This window comes from Chiroxiphia lanceolata, chromosome 8 (assembly GCF_009829145.1).
Source record: "Chiroxiphia lanceolata isolate bChiLan1 chromosome 8, bChiLan1.pri, whole genome shotgun sequence".
In the NCBI taxonomy this organism is placed as follows: Eukaryota; Metazoa; Chordata; class Aves; order Passeriformes; family Pipridae; genus Chiroxiphia; species Chiroxiphia lanceolata.
Window position 1 is genome coordinate 4,301,595 of NC_045644.1, and position 27,675 is coordinate 4,329,269.

Genomic DNA, 27,675 nt, shown 5'->3' on the forward strand with positions numbered 1-27,675 from the left:
AGGCTACATTTTGGCTGTCTTTGCAATTTTAAAGCTGTTTCATCAGAAGCGTGAAATCCCTGACAGATGAGAAGGGAAGCCATAGACATCAGACATCAGGAGCATTAGGAACAATGTTTGAGTGAGTCTGGGGCTTGTGAAAAATGGCAAAGGAATGGTGATGTGAAAGAAACTCATCCTCTGGACAAATGTAACAAGTTTCCTCACACTACCCTGTCAAGAGGCTTCAGACCTCACCTGGAAAGAACTACCTTTGGGCAGGAAAAGGGAATGGGGACTCCACAGTAAAGTCAGTCCTTGACATGTCTCCAAGATTTCAGTAACATGCTAAACAGGGATGTTTTTACTTTCTGTGGTAGCTCAGACATTTATCTTATCAGAAAACCCCTCAGCTACCAGCTCATAAACACCACTGGGGAACCCTCCAGATGTAAAAAATTCATTAGCTATCTTTATACTCCATTATCCTTCACTCAAGACATTTTCTTTTACAGATCATAATTTTTTTCTGCAGTTGGAAAGAGAAAGCAAATTTTAGTCCAACCTCATTCCTATTCTAAAATGCTGAGTATCCCACACATTTTTTGCACTGTTTGAATCTGTAGATTTAACACACTATGGATCATTTTGTCAAACTGTTCTGGTTGTGGGTACAACTCTACAGAACTCCAATTGTGCCCAGCACTACCATCAGTCTCTTCAGTGTTTTCACAGCAAGGAAAATCATTTCAGTCTTTCCACCCCTCTTGAATCCACAGCACTCCTCGGTGTCTCCTTGGTGCTTAAAAGATGTATGTCATCCCCAGCAACAAATATCCAATTTCCCAACAAAAGTAGCTTTGTCTGCTCCTGCAAATGAGACCTTCCCAGTAGGAAGAGGATCCCTGGTAATTGATTCCTTTGGAAACAGAGCCTGATCTTTTCCTGTTCATCTATACTTCAGGCACTCAAGCCATCCAAATGCCAGGTTCCTTTATGTAGTTTTGCATTTAGCCTGTGGTAGATGGTTCCTTTCATTAACTGAGTGAAATGGCATCATCACTGTGTGAAGTCCCATTTAAGACCAGAGAACTCTTTGTACCAGCACCTTGTTGCCCAGTACAGGTTTTTTTTTGGCATGAAGTATAAAAGCTCACCTCCATCAACTCCATTTCAGAGGAATTCCCCTTCCTAAGGAGCTGAGTAACCAGAGAGTACAAGCACAGGAACAGAGTTACTGCCCCAGAAAATTATAGTCTGGAGAGATGAGACAACCAAAGCATTGAGGAGAAATGAAAGGGCTACTGATCCATGCAAGGTATCCCAGCAGATCAGCTGCAGATCCACCACTGCTGAGGCTGATGGGACATGTTCCCATCACTGTCCTTCCCATTGCTCCATCTGGGAAATGCCTGGAGGGACACTGACTTGGACTGCAGGAGATGTGTTCTCCATTCTAAACCCTACCCCTGCATTGCAGCAACACCTCAGGAAAGTCATCTGAAGTAAAACTCCCTTGGTTCCTGCAAATATCATCTATCTACACCCTTAGGTGCATAAACATTTAGTACCTTGGATCCACCTCCTCCATGTTCCTCCACCATAAAACACAACTTATTTTGCTGTTTCTCAAAAAACGTCACTCAAAAGGTAACACCATCACTGCTTTGGTAATTCTCTGTGTGTTGCACAGGAGGATAAACTACAGGTCCACCATACCTTGAAAACTAACATTTTGATTATTATTATTATCACTATCCAATCTCATATTTTGTTTCTTATTCAAGAGCTGTAGGATTTTTCTAAAGTAACTGCCTTGTTCTCTCAGAAATGTTAGTGTATATATACACACATACACTATGTGTATTTACATATCTATTTATAGGGTTAATTTATTCCAGTTCATCTCACAACCTGATTATTCAGCATTATGGCAACGTTTATACAGAGCCTTTTACCAAAAGACCCTGAAGTGTTTTACAATTATTCACTCAATTAAAATGCACAAGAGCCCCAAAGAGCTCTATTAAGTACCACCAGGCCTCCCTCCCTGAGGTAATATGATAATTGGAGATTATATTAATTTTAAAAGGGACATTTTGATTTTCTGGAGCATACTTACTGAAAGAACTGTTGGCCAGCTAATTTCCAAAGGGGCAGAAAACCAGGACTGGGCTTTGTCCAGAACTCTTGAAAAATCAAATCTAAGGGGCCATATCTGGAAATAACTCAGACATCAGCTGTGCTTTTTAGGAGCACGAAGGTGCTCACAGACAAGAGGGGTGCTGAGTCCCAGTGCTCCGAGTCACAATTTCACCAGTCAATCACCTGAATTTCCAACACCTTCCACGACAACACCTTGTCTGAATTGAACATCACAGTGACTCTGTGTCTGTCCCAACCCTGGGACCCTTTGAGAGTCACAAATATGAATATTTACCCTCCTTAGTCTCCAAAATTCTTGATTTTTGGCTGCACAGTGGCTCTCTTACAACTGGAGAGGAGGAGAGCAATGCAGAGACTTTTACTGGAGGGTGGAAGATGTGAGTTTGGGCTCCCTCTTGTTCAGACTCCACAGAATGTCTTGCACACAAATATGTGGGTTTTCTGTTGCATATCCCAATTTTACATAGGTACTCAAAAATAGGGGGTTTTAACTTAAAGAATAGAGATAAGGGTTTTTTTTAATATAAGTAATTTTTCCATGGGAAAAATTGGTAGCACTAGAGGGAGTAACATAAGAATAAACCTCTAGAAGGTAAAAAAAAAAAATCAAGCAACATTTATGTTTCTAGACCCAATGAAGTGTTGATTTCAAGGGACTGTGACAACTTTCCAGCCTCCTCTAACTCCTGATCTAATTGATGTAATTCTTTCCCACTAAAAAGCATCCCCCTTGGTTTTAACCTTCTAGACATTACTGCTCTCCATCTTTTGAAAACAACTTTTTATGGTCTCCTAAGAGAGATGAGCCTACCAGAATAAAAGTGAATTTGCTATTAGATGACATTTTTTGACACTCCAGCTCTTCTGTACAGCATGTGTGTTAATGAATTAGTAAGTATAAAGAACTTCACAGAATTAGGTATCAAGCAAGAGATAAAATCCATTTTTCTTTGATATTGAAATAGGTGTTCAAATACTACAGGTCCCTTCATGTATCAAGTTCTGTCATCACAGGTTATTTCATACACCTCACGTTTTAGTAGCAATTGTTTAAAATTAGACAAGTGCCATAATATGGAAGGACTTTTTAATCTATTATTTAAACAGTGTCTTAATTTCTAAGTACTTTTGAGGGAGAAAGACACAAATTCAGTTTTAAAGTAGATCCCACAAGCACAATAAATGGTGACCTCAAAGGTGTCTGCGGGTTGTCTCACACCCAAAGTTTTTCAAATGACAAATACACAGGAAAATTGGGAGGAGGGGGTAAAGTGGAGGACCTTTTGGGCTCCTGGAAGATGTGTAAGCATCACATGATAGAACTTTGTCCAAGACACAGTCCCACAACTGATGGAGTACATCTTTTTCAGCAGCATTGGAAGGATTTAGCTAAAAACGCAGAATGGTTTATATATATATATAAAGTATTTAAATGGTAAGTTTGCTTCAAAAGGCAGTAGATGTCTGACAACTCATACTTATTTTTCTAGCCTATTTTTCACTCTCTTGCTCCTCCTTTATAGTTTTAATCCCTAGAGCATCAATAAAGTAGAGCACGGAATTGGGCCATGTAGTTACATGTGATATCAAAGCTCTTGCTGTCTGAGTTCATGGTCAGTGACTTAAAAACAAGCCTAGATCTCTCCTACAGCTTTTGTTCACTATATGGTGGTTTTTACACTTCCAATAAATACCTGTGATTATATCACACTGGTGGTTAATTTACTTGATGTGTAGTTGGCTGGCTTGTTGTGCTACAATGAAATTTCCGGGGTTATTGAAGAGAAAGTCTTTCCAAGTAAGTGTTTAAATTTCACACACAAATGCTTTAGGTTTGTGTTACTTTGGCCCTGGGGATGGTGCAGATTCCCAGAGTGCATTCCAGTAATCTCCCTTCAGGTTCCCAGGTTGGATTGTCACAGCCCCAGCTGAGGCTTGACCTCTCCTGTTACATGGAAGGTGAAAATTTAACTACCTGAAATATTCAAAAAGGCAGATTTATATTACTGTATGTGGGACTTCAGGGCACAAAGCAGTGACAGAACAAATGGTTGGATGATTTCTAAAAATATATTCTGCAAAGGAACAACACTTAATGGCTTTATACAGTATAGACTGACATGGCACTCACAAAACTGCCAAATAAAACATTATTAGCAGTTACTTTCCCTTTGACAAATGGACAGTCAGAGAAGTTTTTTCTTGTTGAGAGGCCTGTTGTGACTTTCTGGGGGTGAAGCAATACTAAACCAATTTATCAAGCCTGACAGGATTCTGACTCTATGCTGGAATTATCTACATTGCAAAACTCCATGGGAATTGAACTCAGACAACTGTTCTTCCTGTTGGAAACCAGACAGCCAAGGAAAGTAGCTGTAATCACTTCAAATTTGCCTCTGGCTCATCTTTTGCTCTGTTTCCTTTTAGACCACTACCTCATTAATAAAAATTCGCTGGATTGCTGAGAGTTCAGGTTTCACAATCTACTAAGAATTTGAGGCTAATCCAATGCTGACTCCAGTAAAAGTGAAAAGGCAAAAGAGAGCAGAGGGAGGGATGAAAAGGCCAGGTCAGGTCTGGTCCCAGGCTAAGGAAAAGCTGCTGGTAGAGAAGGAAACTGTAGATAAAGAGAACAACCAGAATGCTCTGAGTTTAAATTTGTCACATAAAACACAACATCCTCAGCACGTGACCAGCAAATAAAGACAAATTGTCCATCCCCTTGCTCAAAATACCTTGCTGAAGATCAGCTTCTTGCTGATTTTTGGTTAGGGAAAAGGCACTTCATTTAGTTCCAAACGTGATTGACAATATGCTTTTGTTTTAGGCAGTTACATTCTGATTTTCTCCCTTGAAAAACCTCGGAATTGTTTTTTTAAATGGGCCAGGAGTAGATCAGGAGGGGAAAAAAAAAAATCTGACTTTGGGAACAAGCTTGATTTAAAGACCTGCCATCCTGTGGGTTCTTGGCCTCAGGAGATGGCTTTGGGTGAAGATGAGCCTGGACATTGGTGAGTAGAGCAAATGTCACTAAGAAGGGGACTCCAAGGGGGGCCAAACCCCACCAGAAGGAACCCGAGGCAGGGATAAGACATTTCATACAATCATAGAACATCCTGACTTTGAAGAGACTCACAAGGATCATTAAGCCCAACTCCTGGCCCAGGCCAACCCCAAGGATCAGCCCCTGGACGGGGCACATGAAGAAGCTGTTCCCCTGGGAAGAGCAGCAGCAGAATCACTGAGAAAACGGAGTGCATGGAAATGCCAGTTGGTGAGGTGTGGGTGCTAGATAAAAACATCTGAGCCCTGCAGAGAGCTGAAAATAACACATACTTGGGGCACAGGCTCCTATTGATTTCACTTAACATCTGTACTGCCTGGTCTCTTAATAAATCAGGGCTAAAGGCAGGAGTGCCTGACTTGCAAGCAGCATGGCTCAGTTTTTTTTCCTTTGAGAAGATCCAGAGGAAAGATAAGTGAGGCATAACAGTGCCAGAAATCAAACTGCATTTCCCCAGCATTTCCACCGTTCCTTCTTCTGTTAAAAGAAAAATGCAGTTTCTCCCGTATCACCTAAATCACCTTGACAAATGGAAGTGGAATTATTTTTTTAAAAAGTCATAAATATATAACAACAAGAAAACACTTTTTTCCCCATAGCTTGACTTTTCTTTTTTCACAGAGCTTACAGACAAAGAAAATACACTAATTAGTGGCCACACTGTATGTAATCATTATTTCAAGCCATGAGAAAGAATGGATCCAGCCATGGTCTAGGACTTAAGGGATCATTAAGTGAGCAAATTAAAACTTTCACTCACAGAAATGAAAGACTTCTGATAAATCTAACCCCCCCCCTACATATCCTGATGAAATCCTGGCCTTATTAAAGTCCTTAGGAGCTTTCCTATCAACTTTGAGGGAGCCTGGATTTCACACCTGGTGGTGGTCAGCTGCCAGGAGGTGGACACAATTCCATGCTATAAGAAGCAGCCAGAAAGGCTCTGTAGGACTCCAAAGTTATTTCACCTCTTCATTTTCAGTGACTTTACACTAAAATAGGTGATTTCTTATCCTCATTCACCACTGGGGCTGTGTCATTCATTTCAAAAAGCTGAAATGGAGCCTCCCTGCAATTCTACCCCCAGAACCCCACAGTAAATGTGTCTGGGGCTTTGTAACTGGCTTTGACATCAGAAAAGAAACAGAATGACTTTGCAGAGGGGAATTGTTGGGGTAAAATGGACATCTTCCCTCTCTGAATTTGAAACATTTTGCACATCTATCCCAGGCACAAAAGCCTCTGTGATTCCCATGACAACTGTGGCAAATGCAGCTGAAGGCATCACTTAATTACAGTGATTCAGCCTTCCAAGTCAACATCAGTTCCTTCAAGTGCTCCTGGCCATAAAATACATGTTCAAAAAGGAGCATTCATGTGACCTTAAGAATATGCCCTTTAAAGTATGTTTCCATCATTATGCTGGGAATTTGGAATTCATTAACACCAATTAAAACTGGACACTGCGTGCTTCATTCTCCATGCACTGCACTACAGATTTATCCCTGCAGGTTGAAAAGTTTGGGGTTTTTTTTGATGAAACAGAAAGCTGAGATAAAGGGAGATGTCCTTATATGATTTGTTCTCATGGGTCATGGCAATAACAGCACTGCAGGAGAAAAATGTCCCTCACAGAGCTATATTTTCTATGGATATTACAGCAACAAGATGAAACGCAGCTGAGCTCCCCCATTCCAGCATCCAGTAAAACTGTTCCCATTCTGGATACACCTCAGAGTAGAAACCACAGCTTGTCCTTAAGTATCAGCTATAAATAATCCCACCAGAAGTAAAATGTGTTTTCATTTGAGAAGTCACCTCTGTCCTTGTCAGCCTCACTTACAGAAAAGTCATGCTGTCAATCTGCACGAGTTCTCCTTGAGAATACACCAGGAAAGCCAAATATTTTCACTTCTAACAGCACATCTACTGAAATGGGAAAGACTAAACTAAATAAAAAGCAATTTTTTTTTAAAAGACCTGCCCCGTAGCTCTGAATGCTAATTGTTACCAGTGACCCGGTCCTGTAAAGGACGGGGAAAATTAAATCTATTTCAACCAACGCTACTAATTCTTCACCACAGATCTTATTTATCCCAAAAACTAAAAATATCTGTAAGGTATGGAAGTTATTAACAAAAAAAGGAGGCCAAATGCACTGCAGATACGGGGCTACTTGGAGTGAAGGAAAAGACTGACATAAATCTATCCTGTAATCTCGTGGCTGCTTCCTACTAAAGGAAGGACCAGAATGCAATGTGCTGAATTACTGGGGCAGAGGGATATGTTGTTTAAGGGGTTTTTTTTAAGAAAAAGCAGTTGCACTGCTGGCACAACAGACCTAACTCTGTCACAAGTAATTTATTACATCAGTATATTGACTTTATTAAAAAAAGAAAAAGACAACAAAGAAGTCTGTCTTTGTGCCGAGCTCAGCTCAGACTGGTTTGGAAACATAAACAGCTTCAGAGTTTAATTAGAAACTGTTTACATCTGAAAGATAATTTCATTTTCCTCAAATTGTAACAGAGGTAATTCCAGATAGTTCTACTGGCTCCGTAGTTTAATGTCTCTGAGCTGCCAGACTGAAAAATGCAAAGTGAGGTCTGAACAGCTGAGAACTGACTGAGAGGGGTCAGGAAATTCTGAGCTAAGCACTAATGGTTTGATTATCCAACATTTAACAGCTCTGCAGCTACAAGATGCTGTGAGATGTCTAGAAGGAAAAAAGAGTTCCAAAAAGAGTCAGCAAACTAAAGTGTCCTTTCCCACACTCTGTTTCTGATTTCTGTCCCATTTCCACCATGACCTTTTGCATTTTTTAAGCTTTATATATTTATTTATTTTTAAATCTTGTGAAGTGTTGGAATAAGTGTTTTTCCCTTGAAGTTGACTTGGTAGCAAAGCCAAGATGCTGTTTTTCCATGACATACCTGACTGTCTCCTGAAGACAGTGAGTTGGAAATCTCTGGAGGGTGTATATTTTCATAGCCCAGATCTGTAGGCTCCAGTTCAGGATTTGAATGACCAAAATGATGGTGACCTTATATCCTGCTTCCTTGAGGTCATTTTTCAAACAAAAGAAAGTGATTGAAACTAATACTTTATACAACAAATGCCACGAATAATTAGTATTTTCCTAACTTGTCCTTAATAGATTTTAACTATGTTTTATTTATTTAACTGCATGTTTATAATGTAGTTAAATAAATATTTTCTTGTATGGCAGTTCAGAAATCATACCAGAGCAGATGACAAAATAACAAGGCTCCCCACAAAACCCTTGGAGAACCAAACCTACTGAGCAAAACAGTTCTCCAGGAGGAATCAGCCCCCCCCCCCCCCATCTAACATGCAAATATACATTTATGGAGGATAAAATCAGCATTAGTGCTACTGGCCTTCTTTTGATGAGCAGTCCTAAAGCTCATTAATGGTAATGGGTGATACACAAGGGAAGAACAGACCTTCAGCACCATCAAAGGACATCAGTTGTGTAACACACTTTGCTGTTCCCCCCGACACAGCCCTCGGGGGTGAAGGCAACAGAGAAGCTGCTGAGCATCCCCTCACCCTGACCCAGCCCTACTGTTCAGTTACCCCAGTTGCACCAGGATAACTGGACAGCCAGACAGACCACTAAGAAATCCTCATTAATATACATTCTTCTGCCTCCACAAGCCTTGCTGTTAATTTGGATGACTTCCATCATGATTATCACGTAGCCCCACAGAATGCCGTTCCAGTTCAGCAGAGATGGAGCAAAGTGCAGCACAGAAGCAAGCCAAGTTTAGATCCACAGGCCAGTTTCTCTGCCCAAACCCGTATTTCATGTTGTTAGCCAGAAATATCTGATGACTTTTGGGTAGAGAGCCTGTACACAGATGCTACATTTCACACACCCATGACCTACCATTTAACTTTACTTTAATAGAGAGAACATAGACCCAATCCAAGTTGTGACCCCTCAGTGGCTCTGGGGAGCATTTCCAGATGCATCCTTAGATGCCAGCAGTTTGGGGAAGAGGGAATGTAAGAGCTGCTGGACTCCTGAAATAACAGCTACATGTCAATGTTAAGCCTTCTGCCAATCCTGCCCCTATACTGAGCATGAACTCCAGAGAACTCTTCAAACCCTCAGCACTGCAGAAGTTGGATCAGAGCATTTACACTGGCAAAATCAGTCAGACCTTCAACAACGTGAAACAAGCATGAAATGGGGATGGGAGAGGAAGAGAAAGCAAATAAGTGGCTATTTTAGATGTCTCTGGTACTATACTTGCTACCAGAGGGGCTGTCAATAGAGGGGAGCCAATAAAACCAGGGTTTCTTTGCCAGCAGAAATGGATGTTTATTTATAAGACAAAATTAAGTGTAATGCACCTCTCCTTGGCCACTGAAGTTAACACACGAAAGGAAAGCATCGAATGTAACTGTTTCTCTTCCAGATCATACAGCACTGCACTTCCAAAACAGCTGGGAATTGGCCTGTGATGTGCAACAAAAGAACAAATGTTTCCTAAGATGATTCTTGGATGTCAGGACCACTTCTACAACGAACCCATGGATCAGTTCATCACCAATGAGGCAAAAAGGAATGTTCACATTTATGCGATCTTCTCTGCAACTTGCTTAGTGTCACTTTTTAGCTACTCACAGGCATCTGGTACCATTACTCTGGAAAAAACCACTCTGTTTCTACTTAAATATTTTATTTAGCCTTAATTACAACTGACGTACTCAGTGTTCAGTGCAGAATATCTAATTACTCTTGGAGGGAATTAAAATCTACTGAATACCAATGCTCTTTTTCAGTGGTATCTGGAAGTAGCCCGCCTGATGGTCCTTCCCGTCTTTAATTTGTCCCCATTTCTCCTCAGCAGTTCTTAGATGGAGTCAATTAGTTCAGTTTGGGGCTGTCACTCAGCTGACTCTTAACAGATCACATTTTGCTCTCTGTCATTCACAAATATGTTGCTTCCCATTGGCTGTCTGCTTTAATTCTAATAGAAAAAAACAACTACCGATAATAGTATGGGTTTTTTGGAGTCGTTAAAAAATGTCCCCTCCAAATTACAACAGTAAATGAATCAGGGGTTTTCTATGTATGATTTCTACTCTGTAATCTTTCTGTGTTCCTAATTGTTCTCCTCCTCCAAACCTGGTCTCCAAAAACTCAGTAACTAAAGGGAAATTGTGTTCTAAAAGGCAGTTACTCAAACTTAGCTGGTCTTTTCTACCATAAGGCACAGCTCCATAAAAATCCTCCAAAATAATGATCTATATCTGAGAGGTTGAAATGATCTTGTTTCTCCTTTCCCTTCACTTGTGATCATCAACTACAGAAAACAGGCATTTCCACCATCAGTGGCACAGCCCAAGCTCCACTTCCCTGTAACACAGTTATGTTTATCTGAGCAAATTCAATTTAAAATCTGACTGAATCAGAAGGACAGAGTGACTTTAAATTCGGGCTGTGAGAATGGAAATGGTAACACAAGATCCAAGATAAGAATAAGAGGGGAAAAAAGACAGACGTAGAAGAGCTCAATTCATTCTTGACTTTTCAAAAAGAACATCACACTAAACAAACATGACAAAGGGGAGCTGCTGTGTTGAGAAATTCTCATAGAGAATCTGCTTCTTTGTTTATGTGACTGGCCCAGCCCTTCCTGTGTGGCCCTGAATGGCTTTCTGTCCCTAACGCTTCGTGCCATCACTGGGATGCAAACCAGAATATGCCTTGGAACTCCTGGAACAGAGGAAAAAATGGTCTACTATAGATCTAGATTATAATAAAATTTTCCTAAGAGATATTCTTTCTTTTAGAACTCCGTTAAACAAATAGCAATGGCCAAGCCCTCTCTCACACATCAAGTTTTGCACTTCTTAAATATCTGCTACTTGTTTCGTGTCTTGAAACAACAGCCCTTACAGTATTTTCTTTTCCTAGGATTTTGTCATTTTAAGTTATTTTGAATTCATTTAATCTTTTCTCCATCACAGTTATTGAGGAGAAACTTCCAGGTCAGTATGAAGTGGATTCCTGGTCTCTCATTAACACCTAAACTAAGAAGGAGGAAATGGAAAGATGTCAAGGAGAACTTTCTGTGAGGGGGAAGGAAGAACAAGTTTCCAGTGTGTTCCACTTCCCAGATAACAAGTTGGCTGAAGAATCATCTATGTATGAACTAGCAGAGCACAGGAGTGGCAAGGACACAGGGATGTGGGTGAGGGGAAGTATCAACCCTTGGGTTTACAGGAGGGGAGAAGACTAACTATGAAAATTGTGTTTCTCTTATGGCTGGCAAAAAATATCAAGCGTATCTGAACCCTTAAGCTTTCAACTACTTTGGGGGAACTCGCCTGATTTCAACTCCCATGGAGGTACCTGTGCTAATTTTTGATGAAGGAGGACATATAAAAAGTGCATTTCCAAAATTATTAAATACACTAGCACTGCTAATTGGCAGCATTTTGCTCTGCTTTGCTAAATTCTGCTCCTAGTTGCAATGGTATAAATCTAGACCAATGTCTTGGGTTGCATCAGAGCTCTAATGTATTTATCTAGTTGTCAGGAAGAATATTTTCACTCCTAAGAGTGGACACTTTAGGGAGATATCTGGAAAACAAGTGGAATACTGAAATGACCTCACCAGCTCAGTCTTGTCCCTTAGTTTTCAGATACTTTGATCTCAGTATAAAGACTCACAAATCTCTAGTACTCCCTATATCCTTCTTTTTCACTGGGAGCAATCTGTGGTCAAAACAATTTAAAAAAATGGAGGCATGTCTCTAAAACATATGCATAAAAAAGAGAACGATGTGTTAGTATTAAATATTTCCATATTGATACTATTTTTACAGCAACCTCCCACAATTCTACAGAAGGATTAATGTGATTTTCATAGCAGATATTTGAATCTCTAGAAGTCCTGGATCGACATAAACTTAGGGAGTTTTGTACCTCATTTCATGTCATAAAAATATATTTTGCTAAAGTAGTAGTCCTTGAGGCATTTGCAGCTCAGACACAACTGATACACATCTTGGTGGTATCTTTCAAGAGTAAAAACTGTAGGAAGCTCATTAAAAGAGAGATCCAACAGAGTTTAAATACCACAGTGATCCTTGGAGATTTTTTTTCCACCATGAAGTAATTTCCAAGACCTCTTCAAAGACTGAAACATTAGAACTGAAAGAAATTACAATAATTGATGAAATCCCGTTTAAGTAAAAAGCCTTAAAACATTCCCTTTTGCAGCACTGCCACACCAATGACTCCAAAGTTAAGTTCACAGAGGCCTTTCTGCTATAACTTAGATATTTCCTATGCTTTTTAGGTCTCATATAAGGACTTTTCAGTGCTTTTTACAGCAGTTTCAGCCTAAAGATTTTTTTTATTGCACTTATCAAATCTACCTTAAAACAATTGAAAGAGCACAGAGTGAATGCAATGAGTAGACTGAGAGAGCAGGCTGTCTCCCTAAAGTTATGTGGCCTCTCTGGGATACTCTTCGTTTTGATTTTTTTGCTATTCTAAGAGTGCATTTCAGGTAGGGAGCATTCATTTGGACTTCCCTTAAAAAACATGTGCTTCCAGAGAGGAAAACTCTCCAGTGTTCCTTGATTAATGGTGCTCAGAGGAATGCTACTATTGGTCAGATGCTGGGTGAATAAATATTCAAAGTGTTAATTTTAAATGGGTAAAATGCAGTTTGGCTTAAGGCACAAAGTATTCTCCTGGAATGTTTGTTACAGATCGACAGCACGATATGAAGGTAGAGCCTAAGGCTATAAACCTGGTGTTTAAGTTTCCATTTATAAATCAATAATCACTGCAAACAAAACAGCCTGCTCAGGTCTGTGAAGGACACAACTCTTCCTCAGGCACAAGTTTGGTAAAAATCCCAAGAGACCTTTGCAAAGTGTGACTGACACACCCTCCCCAAAGCCATGGGGTGCTGAGGGTGGGCACAGGGAAGTACAGGCTGCAGAAACCCCAACAGATGAGCTGAGCTGCTTGGAGGAATGAAATATCCAAATCCTCATATCCTGAGGAATACACAGAGTGAGTACAACCTTACTCTGCCCTTGCCCTGAGACAACCTGGAGCCGGGTGTCTGCACTGGCACATCCAGCACTGAGGACAGTTCAGATTCACCCAAAGGACTCAGGTGGGGAGGGCAGAACAAGGGCAGAGCTTTCTAATGTCACCTTCAGCAAGTGAGTTCAGAGAGCATCCAGAAATTTCTGTCCTGAGAGCATCTCTGTGTTTATTCCAAAGTGGAGTAGCTGGATGCTGAACCAGTGACTCAGCTGAGATGACTAAAGCTGGAATGCACCTTCCAGGAGCTCAGAGCCCAGCCCTGCCTGCCCACCGCTTACCAGCTATCACCTCACCTCACTTCAGAACCCTGTTTCCAACCTCAGTTTGTTCTCATAGTGTGTTCATGAGCCCTGACATGCTGCAGAACACAATTCCACATGGATTATTACTACCTATTGTTTCAGAAGAACCAAGCTATTTTTCTTTTCCAAACTGTGGAAATCACTCTCATTCTCCTCCACGCACACAACTCTCTTTTGTTTGTCTCTTAACTTGCTGTGCTTGGCCTCTGGCCAGAGTTCCTCTCTCTGTCCTGATGGAGAGTGACAGCTTGCCTTTGAAGGAAGGCCAAGGCTGCTGTTGGGCTGACCAGCAGGGAGCAATCCAGCCCAACCCTCCCTGGCCTCTCCCAGATTGCTCCCCTTCTTTCCCAGAAATGTAGTCTCGGAAAAGGCAGAGGTTGAGCCCATCACATTTCCCAGAAGAGGTTTTTAAGCAACAGATGAACTTTAATCACACACAGAGAACACTGAAGCTGGAAGAGACATCAGACGATCATCTGGACCATTCTCTTGCCCTCAGGCACATCCAGCTGTACCTGCACTGCTGGCAGGTATTTGCCTGACTGGTTCTTACTGGCTTTCGGTCACAGGCAGTACAATTTCTGCAGGCAGTCCAATCCAGCACATCACTCACCATCAGACAGCTTTGGTAAATCTATTCTCTCTTACTTCAATTTGATCTATCAGTTCTAGTCTGAATATGGGCATGGTCAACTCATCCATCATACCCTTAACTTCTAACTGGAGTTTAAAATACAGAAAAGCAAACTGTCACTGGTCACTCTGGCCAGGGTGCCTGGACTTTTAGTGTCTACAAAACTCTGCCCTTCTCCCTTGACATAGTGCCTTTACCATCAGCAGAGCAATCCTCCAGTACTGACACAGAGAATTGTGGAATATCCTGAGTTGAAAGGGACCCACAAAGATCACAGAGTCCAGCTCCTGACCCTGCACTCAGAGAGATGACCACAGGTTAATTGGTCTTATTTCCCACAGTGTCTTATCTCTTTCCTTGGAAGATCTCCCTCTGGCCATGGAACAGCCCTAATCCCACCAACTTCAGGGGTTTAATTTGTTCATATGCTAAAACTGCTACACAGTGAAATGCAAAATCTTATGCAAAACCAAAGCTTGTGCAAAACCAAAACCCTTCCTTTTGCAGAGAGTCTAATAGTGTATTTCCTGCATTACTATATTTCCTACACACTCATCATAATCTTGGCCTTGGGATGTTGCTCATTTCCTATTGTGACTGATACGCAGTTGGCAAGATGAGAAAAGGTGAAATTCTGATTTTGTTTGGTTGTGGTTAGTTTTTTTAATTAACCACTTGCTGACAGCATTTTTGTCTCTCACACTGGTGAACTGCAAAGGGAAAGGTACAGTGGGACATGTTATGCTCTGATAACACATTTAATTGTTTCAGCTTCAGGGGGATAACTGTGAGAAGATTTGACAGATGCTGAAAGTCTTTCCTTTTTTTACCTTTCAGTGTTCCTGAGACACAAAATGAAACCACAAATGTCCCCCTGTAACTGTAGCTTGCCAGTCCTACCCCTGCACTTACCCAGTCGAGGGGTTCATGATGCAACCCCCTTTATCAGTAGACGCTTTGCAGTTGCAGCCCCTCTCCAACGTATCATGATTCATCCCAAAATTGTGCCCCAGTTCATGAGCCAGTGTGACTGCTGCACCCAGAGGGTTTTCAGAGTGATCCTTAAAAAAAACCCAAAAAACACAACCATAAGAGAACTAGTCAGGTTAACATATAAAACCAATTCAAAATACACATTCCCCCTCTAAGGTCCTATTGCTTGTCCTTTGAACTGATTTATCACATATACCAAGTGCAAACTAGGAATTTCAGGACAACCTTTCTGGCCCCCCAGTTTCCCCAGCACAATGGACATTTGAGACCAACTGAGCAGCTCTGAACATCTGGGTTGCCTCTTTCTCAGAGCTTAAAATACCCTGTTCAATAAATCCCCCAAACTCCCAAGACATGGAGTGTTGTAAAGGATAATCATTTGTGGGTGAGGATGAGCGTGATGAGCGAGAAGATCCTTCATGTCAGGAGGTAAATTACAAATGCAGCAAGAGATTTCACTCAGTCAATTTAATATTCTTCAATATTAATAAATATATCAATAAATTTCTTTAATATCAGAATGTCCAAGACTTCACAAGCTTTGAAAGAAAAACCAAGCACCTTTGGAAACCTCCTTATTAAAATGAAAGGCCAAAGCAGGTTAAAATATTCCATGGCCTTTTATTAAGAATTATGAATAAATATTCTAAATGTTGCAAGTGTCAATTTGAAATATCAATGCTAATCCCTGTTGAAATGCTGATTTTTGGGACAATTATTTCTGAGATATTCACCTCATGATCTGATTACAGGCTGCTGATCAAACTGATGTTTTGTCTTAACCACTAGGAGACCTTTCCACATTGATCATTTTCCTTGAGGGAAAAAAATCCACTGTACTTGTATGAAAGCTTTCCCTAAAGGCATAAGCATGTAATGCAAATGCATGATCCACTATTTATCAGTCTGTAAATGGAATTACTGTGGGCAGCTGCCGGTTTTAAAAGTTTGTTTGAATATATTCACTTTAAATAACTCTTTTAGTATCATCTAAGCAAAACTCCAGACTAAAAAGACAGGTAAAGCTGTCTGAAACATTATCTATGTATTAATGGAGGTCTTAATACATGGTTTGGGGTAGATTTAAGAGTTTCTTCTTTCATCTATCTGGGCTAAATTTTTTTTTAGTAAATCATTTCTCAAACAGTAAACAAAATAAAAAAGAGAATACAAGAAACTCTTCTTGCTGCATTTGTAGTAAACTTCTCTTTTTGGTTTCTTCCTGAGTTTTAAAATCTTAATGTAAAATCTTGTGACAGTTAGGCTGTGGGCAGTTTGTCTTGCACATGCCTACGTATGGAGATGTCTTATCTAGGTACTGCTCAGACACAGATGGATTTATCTTTGTACCTAGTAATTTATGGAATATTTAGAGAATTCAATGTCATTGAACCTGATGTCATGAAAAGAGAACAGCCTCTCATTCAACTGGAAAAAAGTGCATGAAGAAAGATTAAGAAAACAATGAAATAATTCCATGTAATTTACTGGTGACAGTAAATTACATTGGATGATGCCTTGAAATTAAGGTTCCCTGGTCAAGACAGAAACTCCTCTAAACACTGAGCTACCCAGACAGACAGCAAACTGAGCTCAGATTTTATTTTTCCAGTATCTTCTCTACTTACTGAACAGTGATTATATTTATCTGAATAGTATAAAGCTAGCGATTAAAAATGAAAACAAGAATTCACACAGTCCACTCCAGAAGTAGAGCAAAAAATGATGTGGAATGTAATTTGGGACTTGAAGAGGCAAACAATGATTACAGCCATGAGGTTCTCATTACTTGCTCAGATCCACTTGGAATGCAATTTTATCAGCTTCTAGAGGGGGTGTTTAAAAGAAGGAATGTGATGCCTCAGCAAAAGAGGTTATTTGAAGACAGCATAAATGAAGATTATCAAAACAAACAGTGACATGTCCCATTTGATACTGAGACCGTTTAAGTATCACGAGGACTAAAGAAATGAATAGCAATGTGACTTTGATTTATTCCACCAGGGTCTTTTAAAGTTAACTTGAGCAGTAAAAGTCATTACTAAACAGTTTCACAACCACTGAATATGCAACCATCTACTGTTAAGACATTATAAGCTGTTGCACAGAACATGCAGCTGCTTTCAGCTGAACTCTGCTTCATCCCCCTGAGATTCACATCAAATCCTAATAATAAAACACTGTCACCTACAGCTACAACAGGCAAATACTTTGGTCCTGGTACTTTCCATGCTCGCTCAGGTCATAGAGACAAAGAATCACAGAATGGTTTGTGTTGGAAGGGATTTTTTAAAGGTCTTCTTGTTCCACCCCCTGCCGTGGGACAGGGACACCTTCCACTAGCCCAGGTTGCTCTGAGCCCCATCCAACCTGGCCTTGGACACTTCCAGGGATGGGGCAGCCACAGCTTCTCTGGGTAACCTGTGCCAGGGCCTCATCACCCTCACAGGGAAGAATTTCTTCCCAATATTTGATCTAAATCTCTCCTCTATTAATTTAAAACCATCCCCCCTTGTCCTATCACTCAAAGCCCACGTAAAAAGTCACTCTACCTTTGTTTTATACAGAAACTCATAAATATTTTACTTTTAAATCCATGAATTCGGTAGGCAATCTTTTGAAACAGAAGAATGATAACTGACTCATGTGTCAAAGACCTGCTTTAATATCAACTTCTCTTTGGTCTTTCTATGACACTACAGAACCATCACAGTAAAATAAAATTATGATGGTCTTGTTAAAGCTTCTCCCACTTCGATGATTGCTCTCCCCACTTTGAGTTTCTCTTAAAATTAGTGGGAGACCAGATGTCACCTACTGAGAGAATTCAGGCCCACAGAAAAGCAGAGATGGGCAGGCTCTCGGGGAGGCACGACAGAGGAATTCAGATCATACAGTGGAGCTGATTGACTGCAAAAAGAGTCGGGAAAATCAGATCAGACAACAGTGACTCCAGATTTTGCATTCAAATGTCATTTCTGATGCAATCTCTTGTCTCTTCTTTCAGCACAGTTTTTAGAGGGTGGGAGCTGTCGGTGTTGAGTGTTTGGGTGGGATGGGTAAGAGGTTGGCGGAATTATGAGGTTGGCCAAATTATGAGGTTGGCCAGGTGTTCTGTTGTCCAGTGTTGAGACATTTGAGTACCTCAGTTTCCCAGGTTAACAGTTGTTCATTTTTTCACAGAACTACAGATTTTTTAGGTTGGAAAAGACCTTTAAGGTCCATGAGTCCAACCATTCCCCCAGCACTGCCAAGGCCACCACTAACCCACGTCCCCGAGTGCCAAATCCACATGGCTTTTAAATCCCTCCTGGGATGGGGACTCCACCCCTGCCCTGGGCGGCTGTGCCAGGGTTGGACAACCCTTTTGGTGAATAATTCTTCCCTAATATCCATCCTGGAGCAACTTAAGGCTGTTTCCTCTTCATTTGTGTATCTTCCAAATGCCAAGCTCCCTTCTCTAGGTACCAGTGTATATATACATTTTTTGTATACAGCTTGATCAGCCTTTGTGAACTCAGGGGGAAGGTTGGACAGCTGCACATTTGGGTTTTGGGGGTGAGTGTTTGCTTGGTTTGGATTTGGTTGAGCCTTGAAAATTTGCTTGAAGAACTGGGAAACATTTCTAGTTATTCTGTACGAAGATGAAGTTAATTAGCACCTCAAAAGCTTAAATTCACTGAGGTGGGAGTCTCTAGGTAACATCATGCTCCCCTTCATGACCAAATCTGCAGGATTCACACACAGACACTGGGTTTCTCCCAGACATATAAATCAGTCCCTTCTGTCAGTGACTTGAGAGCACTCTAAAGAAATGCTGATCCTTGTTTTCTTGTAACTGGACTACCTGAAATTTTTTCTGTTTCCAGAGTGAAGAGGACTGACCTGTCAGTAAATTATACTGTAGAGTATTTTATTTTAAATTTAAAAATTAAAAGGAGAAAAAAAAATCATCATTAAGGGCATCTCTGACTGCAGATAAAGCCAAAGCAGTGACTGCAGACCTGAGAGTGAAATGGATAAAATGGGGCTGTCTGCCTCTTATATGGCTTTACCAAGACTTGGAAGTGCACTGGGAGACCTTCCATTTTTAATTTCTCTTTTCTTCTTTTTCCTTTTGTAGCTTTCACCCAGGTACCCCGTGAATAACTGCTACAAACACCAATTAGAGACTCAGCTTTCAAAGCTGCCAAGAGCCTGAAACCTTTGGCTCTTCTACAATTTTGATATGACTTTTTGAATTACATGATTTGTTTCCAACTCTCCAACACCTCAGCCTCCCTGCTGACCTTGTAAATTCTCCCTATCATCCCTGGATGGTAGTTAAAAAGGGAGGAAAAGCAGGAGCTTCAAGGGATGGTATCTCTGGGGTTACCCTGCCAAGTGGATTGTCTTGAGGCAAAAGCCTCATTGTCCTGTGCTCCAGGTCAGCCCATGAAACTTTGAAGAACTGGGAGCTTTGGGACCATGCAAATGCCAAATGTTGTGTGTTCCTGAGCTACCACCTCATTTATGGAGGATCTACAGCTCAGGTGTCCAGCAGAGCTGGAAAGACCCATCACTACATCACCTGAGGTGCTGGAAGTCCCAACAGAGCTGTAGAGAACAGAAGGGTTTTCATCAGGTGCAAGCTGAGCTCAGACAGCATCTAAGGGGGGTTTAGGGAGTCCCCACCCCTTTTTATTTAAAGTACTTCTATTTTAAAGGTTAGTTAATTAAAACTTCTTCCCACCCGACTTAGCACAAAAACCTGTTTAAAATGAAAGAAAAATTAAAATTCTGAAAGAAAATACTCCAGAACTATTTCCAAATATTGGCTAAGTATGTTCATCATGTCTAATCATCTGACAACAGCATTACCAGTAACAGCCTGTGAGAGGCTCAGGTGGAATAAATACTGCCATGGTTTGTTCTTGCTGTCTGGCAATGCAATAAAACCACTGCTGCAGAGATGGAAAATAAGGCCTAACACAGGAAACTCTATAAATATAGAATAAAATCAATATAATAAAAGATTCAGGACAGACTGTTGTTGTCTATAACACAAGTATACCCAAGTGTCCAACAAATACATCTTCTGCTTCTCATCCTTCCCAGCACCTCAGCGCCTGATTCAATGACAACTGGGAGTATAAACTCCTTGCAAAGAGGGCATGCTGTATTTTAATGCAATATTTTGATTTTTTTTTTCACTATGGAAACTATAATTTACAAGCAATCTGAATGGAGATACAAACAAAACTGAGACTGAAATCAGGACAGAGGGGGCTGACGTTTGGGTTCAGGATGCAGTACCATAAAACCTGACATGGTGTCACACCAGTTGGGCCAGTTTACAGTGCTGTGCTTTTCCCACTTACCATGACAACTCCTCCAGACTGCTCTGCAGTGCACATGCTCATGATGGGTGCCATGCCAATGGTGGTCCCTTGGAAATACACCCCACTGCAGGAGGGTGGGAGAGGAGAGGGAGAAGCACAGAATCAATATTCAATGCCAAGATACCTCCCTGCTATTTCCAGTCTCCTGTTTCTGACAATCTCAAACAAAGATCCCATTTCCAATGTGTCAGCTCCTCACATTTGCAGGTTTAAAACAATAAAAGCACAGATTATCTCCCTGAACTGACAACAACAGCACCCCTGCTATGAGGAACATCCATTTGATCACTGTCCTTTGGGTTTACTGCTCTAACAGGACCCTTCTTGCCTTTCTTTTTTCCCCCTTTCTGAAGTTGGGAATAGAAACACAAACATAAAAATAAGGTCTCCAGCTCAAAGAAGGGTTATTGTAATGCAGTGGGAAGTTTATATGCTACTTGTTTTGATACACAACCTAGAGTGTAATAATTCCAAACGAAGTATCATTATGCATAGAGAGAATCAAATATCTCAGGACAGACAGTTTGGAAGAGCTCAATTTATTCTTATATAGCTAATGTAAGAAGTAAAGAATCCCTTTTAATTACTAAGACATCAGGTATGTTTATCTGTTTAATACAAAGAATAGTTAACTGATCAAAATAATACCTGATTGAAGAAAGAAGGTTTCCTCTTACTTTTTTTTTCAAGAGTGCTTTTACTTTCATAGAATCATAGACTGGTTTGGGTTGGAAGGGACCTTTACTCCATTACTTTAATTCAAGAACCAGCAGCAGGATAAAATATGTGTATGATTTAATTTCTAAGTCACAAATTCAAATGAAATGTCCAATTTAGGCTGCATTTTAATGTTTACTGAGGTCTTTCCACTAAGAAACAGGCTTCACACAGAGAGGCCTTTTAACTCTACATTTGGGTGAGGGCAATTTTTTCAGTAAAAATTTAGACTGAGCCCAGTTTAACCTGCTTGTAAATTCCTAAGCATTTAGCAGCTAATTACACATCTACTGTTCTACAGGAGTTGTGTTCAGGACAGGCTTTGAGTGACAGGGTATTGCAGAGCTGGGCAAGGAAACTCATCTGCTGAAGGGCCCTGACTGCATTCTTGTGTCTGCAGAGGGGAAAGACAAACCCTCAGGATCACAGATGTTCCTTCCAACAGCGTAGCCAGCGGGGAAGGATTGAGCCCATCTATTCCCAAATCACCAAAATCCCGATATCAAACATGGTGCCAAGTCTACCTTATGAGCTGGGCATTGTCGTGGGGTTTACGAGGTAGCAGTTTTAGCTTTCTCCAGTCCAGAAACTCATGGAGGCTGGTGAAAGGGTCTTGAGAAATAGAGCACTTATCCATGTCATTCCATACTTCCACTCCGACCAGGGCTACCCGGATATTCAGTGGCCTGTAGAACTAATGAGGAAAGAAAAACAGAAACATGTCTCTACAAACCGTTTTAAACCACACTGGATTAGGATATTTCAACAGAAACATAATGAACCTTTCTCATAGAGGTTAAAACAGTGTCTTCTCCAGGGCAAAAGCGAACACCTGACAGGACTCAGACAAAGTATTTCCCCGACTTGCAGAGGGGAGCCTAGCAATCCTAATGTGAGACTAATGTGGAGAAGGATTCCAGAATCGATCAACTCCAGATCTGGCTGACAGTCTGAGAAAAACACACACTAGATCTTTGTCTTGTTTCTATGCACTACGGCCATTTGGATAACAGAGGCATTTGTCGAGCAGAAATTAAGGATGAAACGAAGAATATATTGCAACATGCAAAATTAGTTTTGAGCAGGTAACATATAAACACCTGTCCTCCAGTAATAAGTCAGCCAGGCAATTATGGATGAGGTAGAAGTGTCTTCAGCAGCTTGTTTTTAATCAGGAATGCTTCTCCTTGAGCTATTGCCCTTGAAGTATCACTTGATAAGTTCTCAGATAAATTAAGACTCTCTCAGTTATAATTTCACTACTGGACTCCTAATGTTTTCTGGTTGTATGGCCCAACAAAAATAAACTCCAATTTGCTAAAAAACCACTGTACAGGACTCTTAGCCTTTATTGTTAAGAAATGACGTCAGAACAAAAAAGAATCCAGTGTATGTCTCTCTTATTGCTCTCAATACAAACCATCTACTTCTGCTTCCTTAAACACTGTATATTTCTAATTCTGCCATTTTCCTTGGATTCTACATCTTATTAACTGTGTCTTCACAGGTCCTTTGCTGGCCTTACAGTTGGACCTTCCCTTGTTGCTGCAAAGGACTTTCTTCTCCAAATTCCTCCTTAAAATAATCCTTTTATTTTCTATAGGCTGTTACAGAGGTGATTATCTCCACCCTCCTCCCAGGTGAAAAATATCCTAGCTCTAAATTGTGCCTCTCTTTACAAACAGTGCTTCCACAGACCCATGCATCCCATTACAGCAGAGCAGAGCTCATGGCTTAGTATATTCAAGGGCATACAAAATGTTTAAATTTACTCTTTTGATTTGACTGGTTGGAGAGAAACATTGCTCTGAAACACTGGAGTATTAGGAAAGCTGCAGGGTTAGCTCCTTGAAAGGGTGAGTGGACAAGGTTGTAAAAGGTGCTGATCTGAGCACAGTGTCTTTCTTAATTTACTCCTAGAAGAAACACAAATTTCACAGCAACATCCCTCAGAAAGTGTAGTAAGGTTGGAAAAAGTGAAACAATCCTCATATTCCTACCTTATCAACATAGTTTGCAATTTCTATCAGCCTCTGCTTGATTTTTTCCACATCTTTGCCTTGTCTCTGAAACTTGGAATGCAAAGAATTAATGTACCAACAGCACAAATACCACAGTTTCCCCCAACAGCCACCTTACTCTGTCAGCACATCAGGGGTGTTTGGGAATTATGGGGTGCAGCCAAAAGCTGTCAGCAGACGTGCTGGATTCATGGGCACACAGTCTGCCTCAGAAAAAGCACAAGCTATGGGATAGGACTTTGGATCTCATGAAAAGGTTTTAAAACCTCTAAGTCTTACACAGAGATCTTTTAGGGACTGAGGTTTCGGGAAAAACACTCTTCTCTTAGTGGGTCTCGCAGTAGAGTGGTTGCAATTCCTTGACTGGCAGTGTTCAAGGACACACACAAAAAATTAATTAAGGAGCAAAATCATTCAAACCAAGATTTAGATCTTTGCCTGCCATTCAGCTCATGGGAACATTTCTGCAGCCAATGCCTTTTCCTGGCTTTGAAGCTGTGTGTGCAAACCATCGGGAAGTCAGTCGTGTTCCCTGAACTGTGATGGTAAAGTGCTGCTTCAAAAGTGCTGACAGCCCCACTGAGGGCAGAGGGAATGGCAGTGAGGATTTAACTTGCTCAAGGAGACTCTGGGCAGTGAATTAATATTTGGCTCTTATTCAATACTGACAGATATCCCTGTTATTTGAGAGTCAAATTCCATGAAGTATTGCAAGGCATTTTACAATTGACTCGGTATTGTCCTGTCTTAATAATTCCTTCCATTGCTTAGTCCTAATTAGGTAAAATTATTTACTTCTGAAAACCATCATATTATTGGCTGAAGTACATTACCTGCAGCACCATGGTAACTGATCTGAGTTAACCGTTTCCTACCCATGCTTCCCACAACTATTTATTTTTAAGTTCCTTACCTCCCGGTTATCTGCCACAATAACAAGCTCCACATACTTCGTTGTCTTCAGTGTCTCCCTCTTGTACTGTCAAAAAATCATGAAAATTGTATTTTGTTTTCAGCCTCAGTACAAGAAAGTGCTTGCAAGAGGAGATACACAACATCTCAGATTTCCAAAGACTTCCCTACATATGAATTTGTGTTGTATTCCCCCTCCTCATGGAAGTTTTCCTTACTTACAAAAAACCCCCAGGATTTGATCGCAGAAAGCAGGAGAGTGGTGCAAAATCTCTCTCAGCCTTTCAGCTTTCTGCAGTTGAAATGTTTGAGTTATCTTTCCTTGCAGGAGAATATCACCTCTAGCAGAAAGACCTTTGCTGTTTCCAAGGCACATTTAAAGAAGTGATGAGATAACTTCTAACAAACATTTCATACAATAGACAAACTGGCTACTAAGAAAAATGAGAGATAAAGGGATATTGAGTGAAGCAGAGAAGAGGTCAAGAGGTCAACTGATAAATTATGTAGGAAGAAAAACCCAGGAATAAAAACTGCAGAAAAAAAGCAGAACCAACTGTCAGTGTCTGGGGAAGCAAATTAATACTCTAAAAATGGAAGGCATACATTGAATTTTGTATCTACATATTCATATAAAAGAGCTGGTCATGATACTTGCAGTTTTAAATGCAGGTCTAAAAGAATCACAATGTTTAGCTTAAAAAAAAAAAAAACAAACAGTGAAGAAAGTGAAATGATTTTGCAATAGCACAAATCATAGTACAGATCCTCTGCTACCCTGAGTTTAAGTGACCTACTAATGCCTGTAAAAGTTTTGATTTACAGCAGCTGAGTATCTATTCTGTCATGTGTCTGGAATAAGACAGTTAGGGAAAAGAGGTTTCAGCAGAATATCTGATCTTCGTGCCAGAACTTAAGGGGCTTAAGCAGATGTCTGACCTAGTAGTGACCATGATGTCTTGAACTAAACCAATGCTCTGTAACCTAAAACATGACTAAAGCTTTCCAAAGAAAACTGTTCCAAGGCAAACTGTGTGATCTCCTAAGCTCAGCCAGTGCTGGACATTGCCTTCCAGCCAAATTTCACAAAGTTTTCTTCACATTATCTTTGTTATCTGCAGACTAATCATTTTGGATGTTTGGCAAGAAACCTCGTGTTTAGAGGAAAGTGAACAATGTAATCTTTGGTAACTGAATTTTAAACTCATATTTAATAGCATTACACAGCCTTCTAACTGCAATAACTGGGAAAGTGTTAAATTCTATTTGGACCATGTTTATGAACGGAGAGAGGAGTAAAACCTATTGTTAATGAACTAAACATTAATGATACAAACCCTTCATAGGATTACACTTATCAGGGGGTCTGTCAAATGAGCTGAGGTAGATGTTCTCACAACTTCTAGTATTCGAGTTCTCTGTCCCTTTCTCGAGTTCTGCTGGAGCCCACTGTCACCTCCATGGGGTCATGGTGTGTGCACTGCCTTGGTGCACATGGCCCTGCCTTGTCTGCCACACAGGACAGCAGCAGTGCCTGGTGATGAGCTGGCTGGAAGCCAGGACACCAAGAAGTCAGTCTGTCCCCTCCTGCTGCTCCTGGAACAGCAACAGGTGCAGTACAAAGGGCCTGTGTTGTCTCAGAAGACTCCAGCAGAACCTACAGTGCTCTGGAAGAGCTTGATTTCATAGAATCACAGAATGATTTGGGTTGGAAGGGACCCTAAAGACCATATTGTTTCAACCCCTTGCCATGAGCAGGGACACCTTCCACTAACCCAGGTTGCTCCAAGGCCTGTCCAATCTGGCCTTGGACACTTCCAGGGATGGGGCAGCCACAGCTTCTCTGGGTAACTTGTTCTCTGCAAAATACATCAGACAGGAGTGAGATGCCACATAAGGCAAATGACCATGTGTGTTTGGTTTGTGCTGGAATTGATCTCTCAGACACTAAAGTCTAACATTATCCTGAAATTTATTACAAGATCCTGAAGAGAAATGTACCCACCCTCTTCCAAATGCAGAAGAAAAGATGACCCAGGAAAATCCAAGTACAAAGATATAGGAAGAGCTCTGTTACATCAGTCAGTTTAAAACATTTACTTCTTACCAAGAGTAAAACTGTTTGGACTGGAGAGAGTTTGCTGCAGAGAAATTGGCTGGCAGTGTATCATCACATAAGCCTCTGGTAACTGCCTTGCATAACAAGTCTGTTCCTGAGATTTACCCAAAGGCTATGTGCATTCCTAGGATACAATATTTATTTATAAAATATACCCAATTATGACCTTTTTCAGCTTGCTCTCTGCAGCCAGCTGCATCAATGCACAGCCCACTGCCTGAGTTAATCCTTCAGGACTAAAATGAAGAGTCAATAATAAAGCCATGACAGATGTACAGATGGGGGGCAATGTGCTTTGTTCCACTGGCTGTCATCTTTGTCCCCTGCTTCTACCACAAAACTGCTATCCCATGCAGCTGTAGCCATTCCTCATGCCTCTCTGCCTCAGAATTAGCATGGTTTGGATTCACACTGCAGTGGTGTAGCCTCTCTCTTTCTCTGTGACCCACTTGCCCCAAACAACTCACCTGCCTGATCTGTGTCCACCACCACAAGGCTTTTTGTGGCTACAGAGAAAATTCCATGCTGCAGGTGCTGTCCTACACACTGGCCTTGCTTTCTGTAGGATCTGATCTCAATGGAGCTCAGCTGGAAAACACGCTCCCTGCTGCAATTTGAGGGTCCACTGAGTCATGAAATGACCCAGTATTTATAGTACCCCGGCTCCAACGGGGCAAAACATGTCTGCAGACATCTGTGCATCACCTGAATCGCTCTGTTGAGGTTCATGTTTGGATCTGGGAAGCTGAGTCTGCTGCGTGTCCCATCGTTTATCTGTACTTACATCTAACCCAAAGGTTAGACTAACTTTGTGATACACTGATCTCACATTTCAGCTCTGCTGAAGAGTTGGGAGAGTTGGGAGAAAGCAGTGAACAAAAATATCCCCCTGAAATTAAGACTTGATTTCTGCTTAAATCTGTCACCCAATGGAATTCGGAGCAGCCCTGTGTCTCCCTACTTTGCAGATCACCTTTATCAGTGTGTCCTGACAGCTTGCTTAGCTGATGACAACATTGAAATACAAAAACTCACTCCACACATTACATTTGACAACTTCCAAAATTCCTACATTAGAAGCGCATCCAAGACACTCATTATGTATATTGTACCTATCCATATGATGTGACTGTTGACAGGTTTTATAATTATGTCCACTGAACCACAGCAAAAATAGTTTTCAGATATTTAAAGTGAATTCTGGGATGTGGTTGAAGCCATCAACAAAATGTGAGAACCATAAGGGTAATAATAAATTGCTTTGACTGTATCAGTTT

General features: G+C 40.9%; 1 protein-coding gene across 1 annotated transcript in view; it reads right to left on the minus strand.

Moving 5' to 3' along the window:
- Positions 1–27,675, minus strand: part of ADAM12 (ADAM metallopeptidase domain 12) — a 182,910-nt gene that overhangs the window by 34,208 nt on the left and 121,027 nt on the right. The window contains exons 7-11 of the mRNA XM_032695515.1: positions 24,281–24,346; positions 23,347–23,418; positions 21,871–22,040; positions 20,609–20,693; positions 15,168–15,316 (exon numbers count right to left, since the gene is read on the minus strand). Of these exons, the coding sequence (XP_032551406.1) occupies positions 15,168–15,316; positions 20,609–20,693; positions 21,871–22,040; positions 23,347–23,418; positions 24,281–24,346 (542 nt within the window). The remainder of the gene's footprint in view (positions 1–15,167; positions 15,317–20,608; positions 20,694–21,870; positions 22,041–23,346; positions 23,419–24,280; positions 24,347–27,675) is intronic.